The 8,347-nt window shown below is 31.6% G+C and overlaps 1 protein-coding gene across 1 annotated transcript; it reads left to right on the forward strand.

Moving 5' to 3' along the window:
• The first annotated feature begins 5,856 nt into the window (after window positions 1–5,856).
• On the forward strand, window positions 5,857–7,810 carry LOC110911574 (myb-related protein 308). Its single transcript, XM_022156199.2, has 2 exons — window positions 5,857–6,315; window positions 6,982–7,810. Exons 1-2 carry the CDS (start codon window positions 6,053–6,055, stop codon window positions 7,625–7,627), a joined length of 909 nt encoding a protein of 302 aa, XP_022011891.1. The 5' UTR covers window positions 5,857–6,052; the 3' UTR covers window positions 7,628–7,810.
• Window positions 7,811–8,347: the final 537 nt, after the last annotated feature.

An 8,347-nucleotide genomic window follows, 5' to 3' on the forward strand; every position in this document is an offset into this window, starting at 1 on the left:
TCGTGTTAGTGGTAGATAGTTGAGGGTGAAGATCGACTAGGGAAGTTTTTCGGGTATGATCCAATCAAGTTTAGTTTCTTATGTTGTTCACATGTGGGAAATATGGAAGCATTCAAACAAACGGGTTAGCATCAAAATGGATTAGTAACTTCTTCAATCGTGGTAACCAATAGCCACATTATAAATGAAAAACCACGTGGCTGGATCTTTTGTTTGGCAAAAAAAAAAAAAAAAAAAAAAAAAAAAAAAAAACTTGGCAGCTAGGTTTATTTGTTGGTGAACGGGGTTTTATGATTAAAGTGTGATCGGTGTTGAAGTTGCGTGGGATATTGTGAACATCAAACAATAAGGTAGTGACTGTTGGACTTAATCGTTTTATTCACATAACCAAATGAGTCATGCGTATAAGTGTCTTTTTGTTGGGTTTGTTTATTTAAGGAGTATGTATGTATATAGAGTCATATTTTTAGAGTTCTATGTTAAGATTGAGTGTTTACTTAGTTTCTTATTTGAGTGGTTTAGGTTTTTTGTTTCTCAAGATATTTGATTAGTATAAGGGATGAGCATGGTACCGGTACCGTACCGACCCGGTACTGCCGTACCGGTACTGAAATTCATCAAACTGGGTACTGGTATCGAAATATTCGGTATAGTACCGGTATTTGTAGGTAAAATTCGGTATTTTACTGGTACCGTACCAAAAATACCGATACTGAAAATGCTAAAAAGTGGGTACCGACACCGAAAAATTCGGTACCGGTACCCAGTACCAAATGCTCATCCCTAGGTTAGATTCAATGTAACTCATGTGTTTTTTTATATGACTTCGGGTGGATTGAAGGGTCAGATGATACTGCCCTAATGGATGTACTTCGGTTTCAAACATGAGTTAACAACTAAAGTTTGATGTGAAAGCCCATACATTTGCTCTACTTGTTGTTCAAAGAAAAAAAAAGTTGTAATAAAAAATGTGAAACGAGTTCGTTTAACCAGTGTTTTAGAAACTGGTAAATACCGGCCGGTTATAGCGGTATTACTGGTGCCGGGTGCAAATTCGGTACGAAACACCCCGGTAAATAAGTGAAACGGCATAAGATTCGTACCGGCGGTAAAATCCGGTATACCGGTTTGAACCGTAATACCGGTACCAGTCCATGGTTATTTTAGTTTGGGTTTTTAGTATTCTAGAGTTTCATCAGATACATATACCATCGATCAACATTCAAAACCATCATCACTTACGGTTCATCACTTCATCCACAAGATTCAGCTCCATCTTCATCGGTTCATCACTCCATCTTCATCATGCTTCCAGTTCCATCTTCATTGGTAGTTTTACTTATTTCAGTAAGATAATCTGAGAGTAAATAGATCCACAAGTGAGTCAAAAAGTGAAAGACTTGAAGCAATTCGATATATCTCTCTCTCCACACACACACACACACACATATATATATATATATATATGTGTATGTGTACGGGTAAAGCAATGTTATGTGAAAGATTGTATTTTGAAACTTGAAAAAGAAAGAAAATATGATAATAGTTATATTATAATTTATTATGTTAGTGAAAAAAATTAAAACTGATAAGTTATGTCAATATAATTCATGTACCTATGTATCTCTATGAAATTATAGAGTTAATTAGTTCATCCGGTTGAACCACCCAGTACAACCCGGTTCTACCGGTTTAACTATTTTTAAGGCCGTCCCAGTATGATTTAAAACCCGGTTTTTAAAACATCCCGTTCAACCTTAATATTATGTTTTGGTGTTTATATTTTAACTAATACTAGAATTACGACCCGCCGCAATGCGGCGGGGATTCTTTAGTTGTAACTAAGTCGATTTAGGACGCACACGTTATGTTGAACCTGTCAAACAGGAAAAAATAGACGATGTAAAAACGTTCACCCACACACGTACGTTGCGTCGTGTTAACTCGCAAATTTTAGACCGAAACGTGAAAACGCTAAACCAAAGACGCACATTGTGATGTTTTAAGTCACAAAATTTAGAACGAAGCATAAAGCGAAAAATTTGCGGAAAATGAAAACTATAAAGGACCAAAGTTGAAAGTAAAAAAAGTTGTGAGTATAGATTGCAAAAGATAAAAGGTTTAATGTTAAAACTAAAAAACAAATAGTTTTGGGTTAAAAGTAATTTATGAAATATTTTTGGATGAAAAGAAAAAAAAATCATTTTTTTGAAAAACCTCCAATGCCAAAGTTACAACAACCATATGCATAAACTATTTTTTCTTTGAAAAACCACCAAAGTGAAGATTACAACACATAAGTAAAAAAGAATCAAAGTGATTAAATCGCAAAAGATGAAAACTTTTGAATTAGAAGTAAAAGAATCAAATTAATCAAAGGGGTTAAATTACCAAAGATTAAAACTTTAAAGTTAAATTGTCAAAGATTAAAACTTTAGGGTTAAAAAGAAAAGAAATATTAAAATTTTTTAACTTAAATTGTCAAAGATTAAAATTGTAGGGTAAATTGTCAAAGATTAAAACTTTAGGGTTAAAAAGGAAACAAAGATTAGAAGTTTAAACTTAATTTGTCAAACTTTAAAACTTTAAGGTTAAAAAGGAAAATTTTTATTTTTTTTTGAAAGAATCCCAAAGCCAATTATACAAGTATCATATGCACAAATAGGTTGATTATTAATAAGGTTATAATGTGCCTTTAAATTAAAATAAAGCTATTCAATTATCCAAAGAAAATTGATGGGAAAAAGAAAGTAAAAAATAAATGAAGAAAATATCTTATACAAAAGTGTATACATATGAAGTTTCCAAAAGTCAAACATCTTTAAAGTAGTTAATGATCATGAAGAAGCTTATACAAACGGAAAGAACTCAGCTAAAATATCAATTCACACAGAAAGATATATGGAAGTTTAATTCGAGAAGAAAATTTATTTGAGAAGAAAAAGTTTTTTTACTAATTAATTAGTCATAAAGATTATTATCTTTCACACTAACTTTTTTTTTTGCCTACACACATAAAAAGTTATCCTACATATTTCGAAATTCATCCTACACGTTGAAATTTATCATACACAACTCGTAATTTATCCTACACTTTAAATTATTTTATTTTACTTTTTTGAAAAATATATATTTTAAAGATAAGTTACAAAAAATTTCATGTAGTTAGCTATTAAAGAGCAAAACCACAAATCAATGACATATGTAGATTTACCAATGTACCTTTATAGTAACATTAAATAATTTTATTAATTGAAGTAAAATAAAACACTTTTATTGATTGAAACATCTTCTTACAAAAAATTTCTTCTCATATAAATTCTCGACCATATATATATATATATATATATACTTATTTCAAGTAGTCTAAAATAAAACTTAAACCACATATATAAAAAAATCACATTAAAGCATGAGAGTTCTCCAAATTTTACCTGAACGCATTTTAAGGTATAGAAGGCGATTCTTTTTTATCCAGTCACATGCACACCTTTATCTTTTGTTGGTAAAATCCTTGGGGTTTTATTTCCAATAGTCTTGAATCTAAATTAGGTAGGAACCGTTTGAAGATTCTACTGTTTTTGGTGGCCAGATTTGGTGGTCAGTGGTGGCGATCACACAAGGCCGGCTCTTGGGCCGGCTAATTCATGCCGACGTCTGAAACCTAAATTTTCAAAGGACCTGAAAAATCTTTATAAGCTTGTAGATATTTATTAAATTATATATTTAGTATATTCATCTGTTTATTATGCAAAAAAATATTGGTGGTGTAGTGGGAAAAATCATCTCAAAATAATATAAAGGTTTCAAGTTGAAGTCTTGGCTCCATTACTAAGATTTTGTTTTTTTAATTCATTTCCCCTTAACCATAATTTTGGGCCCAATTCTTTTTATCGTCCGAGGCCTAAATTTTTTAGATAGTTTTCAGGGACGGCTCTGCGATCACAGGTGGGGGTGGTGGGGGTTGGGTGAAGTTAGAGAGAGAGAGTAGGTTATGTATACTTTTTAGAGAGAGAAATAGATGGAGTTGATATATAATTTTTTTAAATGTGTTTTTAAATAATAGGGTAAAAGGACAATTATGCCCTCATATGTAAGTCATATGACTTGATTTAACAGAAAAAATTAACTGGTTTAGAGCCAAAAGACACCCCGTGCAAGATTTTGAAACAAAAAGTACAAAACTCGTCAATTTTAAAGACAAAAAACACCGCCTGAAACTTGGTATATACATAAGGGACAAAAATTTCAATTCACTTTTTAAACTTCCATTTCATTTATTTATGCATCTGTTTCATGTATTTATACCTCAATTTTATTTAAATCTAAACAAAAGTTTTAGCTCAAGTTTTGTTTTGACTATTAACCGAAAATAAATGAACCGAACAAACACCGTCAATCTAATAGAATAAACCAAATTGATTAACTAAAAACAGATTGGTTAATAAAATAGACTAACCTATTTCCATTTCAAGTTCGGTTGAAGAACCTAACCAATCAAACCATACACATCCTTGCGGTGTCTGTATTTCCACCACACGAGAGCACCCTTGTAGTCTACTTAAATTAAGTAGTGGACATACTAACCCAATGAAAAAACCCTTGTGTTTTGGTGGACAACCGAAATGCCTAAAGTAACGAGTAAACGAAGAAGAGATAATTATAATTGAATTAATTAATAAGATTTGAAGGAATAAACTCATGCTAATATTGGTTAATGTCAATTTCAAAGCAAGTAAAGTAACGTGGTAAAGACAAAATACTAATCGTTCACCTAATTTGTTGTCAGTTCAATTTAATTGCATTTTTATTTAGTGACGTCTTTTAATTTTTTCAACCCAATTTATCAATCTAATATATTACTTTAATATTTGATACGCAAATAGAAAAATTAGAACTAACCATACGCTCATGATGGATAAGATTACCTTATATTATGTAAATATATTAAGGCTTTATTATTTGTGTTGCAAGTGGATTCATGTGTACAAGCTAATAACAGTTTTAAGGGACTTGATCCATAATCAAAAGGAGATATTCTTCAACTTTGATTTCAAACCAAAGTAATTTTCTTTTTTCGATTTTAATCTTCAAGTTTCATATATAGTTAGTTTTGTTCTATGTTGTTTATAATAATGTTTATAAATGCTTCCACTTTCTTGATATCTAATTTTCCATTCAATTAATGGCTTGCACTGCCTAGGACGATGACAATAATTATTTAGAGACGTTTGTCCTATTCAAAATGTAATAAAGTCGCTGGACTACCTTCGTTGAATTGGGAGGTGCGTGTCGAAAAAATGTCTTATGTTCTATAGACTATGATATTAACAACACGTTCATCAACTATCATAACGTATAATACAATACCATCATGGTAATGATTGTATTTTGCGTAAACGTAGAAACTTAAACTAAGACTACATCATGAACGTAGGTATGATTACACGTAACGTTTTTTTCTAACAAACTTAGCGTATGTATCTAGATACATGATACTCTTATCCCGTATAGTCATCTCTATATGTTATATAACTATATTGTTTTTTCTTTAATTCAAACTAAAAAATTAAGCCTTTTCCCTTCTTCTCAAACCTTTGAACACCTCTTAATTTCCCCTTCCGGCAACACCCAGGAAAACAACCCCTAGGAGCCACATACATTATTTTGGAACATTTTTTATTGTGCATATGTTATATTCCATAGATAACTACAACCACCATCACTAACTAGCTTTTTTTTTCAATTTTATTTTTTTATAACATTAATATGATATATTGATATGGCAATATCATCATAAAAACAAGCCCACCAGCCACTCCCTCAAACCTGTCTTACCAACTCGCATCTAGAAGCAATTATATCTCTCTCCCTCACACTCTCTCTCTCCCCTCTATATACAAATATATGTGTATATATACACACGCACAACCTCTATATAGTCAAAAGCTTATCAAATCCCACACATCAACAAAACAGCCGGCTTCTCTCTCTCTCTCTAAAGAAGTGAGAATTATAAAGCAGAAACAAAGAATTGAGGTAAATAATAAAGATGGGAAGGTCTCCATGTTGTGAAAAATCACACACAAACAAAGGAGCATGGACTAAAGAAGAAGATGATCGGCTTATTGCTTATATAAGAGCTCATGGTGAAGGTTGCTGGCGGTCACTACCCAAAGCCGCCGGACTCCTACGCTGCGGCAAAAGCTGCCGGCTCCGGTGGATCAACTACCTCCGCCCTGATCTCAAACGTGGCAACTTCTCTGAAGAAGAAGATGAACTCATCATCAAACTCCATAGCCTCCTTGGTAACAAGTAGGTCACTTATAATTAATTCACCTTTTTATTCTAATTTTTCCGAACATTTATTTAAATTCTTAATTTTCATTTTATTGGTTTCTTGAAATTGAAATTCTCATCTTTTAATTTCTCCCAATATTTTTTTTAATTATTAACTTTTATTTTGATGTACTAAATTTTATTAAATTCTTCAAATTATTAAGTTTTATTTTGATAAATTCTTGATTTTTGTATTTAATTAATTTCTTAATACAATTATATCCCTTTAATTTTATTTCCTGTAAAATTATTAATTCTTATTTTACTAATTATATTAAATTCTTAATTTTTGTTTTGTTAATATCTTAACTATAATTTTACTGAACTTTTTTCTTAGTTTTTATTTTATCTTTTAATTTTTCCTAACATTATTTAATTTCTACAAATTCTTAATTTTTATTTTCATATTTAATTTCTCCCAAGATAAATTCCTTCAAATTGTTATTTTGTTTTATTAGTTTCTTTAAAATTTAAAATTCTCATTTCCTTTTTATCTTTTAGTTTCTCTCAAGATTAGTTTCTTCAAACTTTTCCGATTACTTTCTTAATTTCTTCAAATTCTTAAGTTTATTTATCATTATATTTCTCCCATAGTTTAATAAACTTCTTCAAATTCTTAATTATTATTTTACTAATTTTCAGGTGGTCATTAATCGCCGGAAGATTACCGGGGCGAACCGATAACGAGATCAAGAACTACTGGAACACTCATATCCGAAGAAAACTTCTAAACCGGGGAATCGATCCCGCAACCCACCGGCCACTAACCGATCCCAACAACCACCAAACAACCACCATCCCAACCACCACAAACCACCACAATGCCACCACCCCACACGACATCATTCCAACCACCACCACCATCTCATTCTCAACACCCACCACTCCATCCCCACCGCACCACCTCATCAAACACGAACAACAAGATATTAAAATACAAAACAATATTATAAAAGATTACGAAATAAAAACCATCTTGCCGGTGCCGGAAAATCAAGAACAACAACAACAACGGTGTCCGGATTTGAATTTGGAGCTGAGAATTGGGCCACCTCATCATCATAACCAAAACGACGTCGTGCATGCCGTTGAGTATCGTCGGCCGGCGTTCATGACCGGCGGTGGTGGAATAATATGTTTTGCGTGTAGTTTGGGGATACAAAATAGTAAGGAGTGCAGTTGTAGTTGTACTATTAGTTTGAATGGTACAAGTGTTAAAAGCATGGGTTATGATTTTTTAGGTTTGAAAAATGGTGTGTTGGATTATAGAAGCTTGGAGATGAAATAAGTTTATTATAAGTTTCATAAATCAAGTTGGCTAATTTTATATATTTTTTTCAACTAAAATGCTTTGTATTTTTTTTTCTTCATAAAAGTATATTTGTTCTAGAAGAAGTAAATAGTGATTCCTAATATTCTTGTTTCTCATATGTAATGCCAAATTTTGTAAATGTATTTTGGTAGTTTATTACTTTTTTAGTGTTTTTCATTATTTTTAAAACAACTTGGTTTCAAGATAATTGTTAACATGTGCGGAGGTTGGTGTGAGCCGGGGTGTTCCAGTCTTTCTGTTTTTTCGTTTTGTAGTGTAAATTTTACTGAAAAACTTTGAAAGTTGTATATGTATTGAGTTTGGCTCCTCTACTTTCTAAAAAAATCTTTCGCCCCCTATTTAATAGGTCAAGCTTCGCCAATTGTTAATAATAAAACATTTTGTAATATATTGTCGTCCGTACAAAAATATACTAGATCATGAGAATTGAGAAATATAGATCTTAAAGATCATTAGCACGCTTTAAACGAATTGGTTGTGAATAGGTAGAAAACTTCATAGGTTTACAAACTAAGTTACAAAGGTCCGTATAAATATTTTACATAATGAAAATAACATAAGTCATTTGTTTGGGTTTGTAATCACACTGCTCCTTCAATATTGAAGGGATCCCAATTCGAATCTTAAACTCATGGAGATGCAACAAGATTCAAGCATTGTACTTGTGCATAGAGT

Source organism: Helianthus annuus, chromosome 15 (genome assembly GCF_002127325.2).
Source record: "Helianthus annuus cultivar XRQ/B chromosome 15, HanXRQr2.0-SUNRISE, whole genome shotgun sequence".
Taxonomy (NCBI): domain Eukaryota; kingdom Viridiplantae; phylum Streptophyta; class Magnoliopsida; order Asterales; family Asteraceae; genus Helianthus; species Helianthus annuus.

What these genes read in the sequence shown, in the direction of transcription:
- LOC110911574 (XM_022156199.2), top strand. Translation starts at nt 6,053, where the DNA reads ATGGGAAGGTCTCCATGTTGTGAAAAATCACACACAAACAAAGGAGCA. An exon ending in CATAGCCTCCTTGGTAACAA is followed by an intron (nt 6,316 to 6,981) that starts GTAGGTCACTTA and finishes ACTAATTTTCAG; the next exon opens with GTGGTCATTAATCGCCGGAA.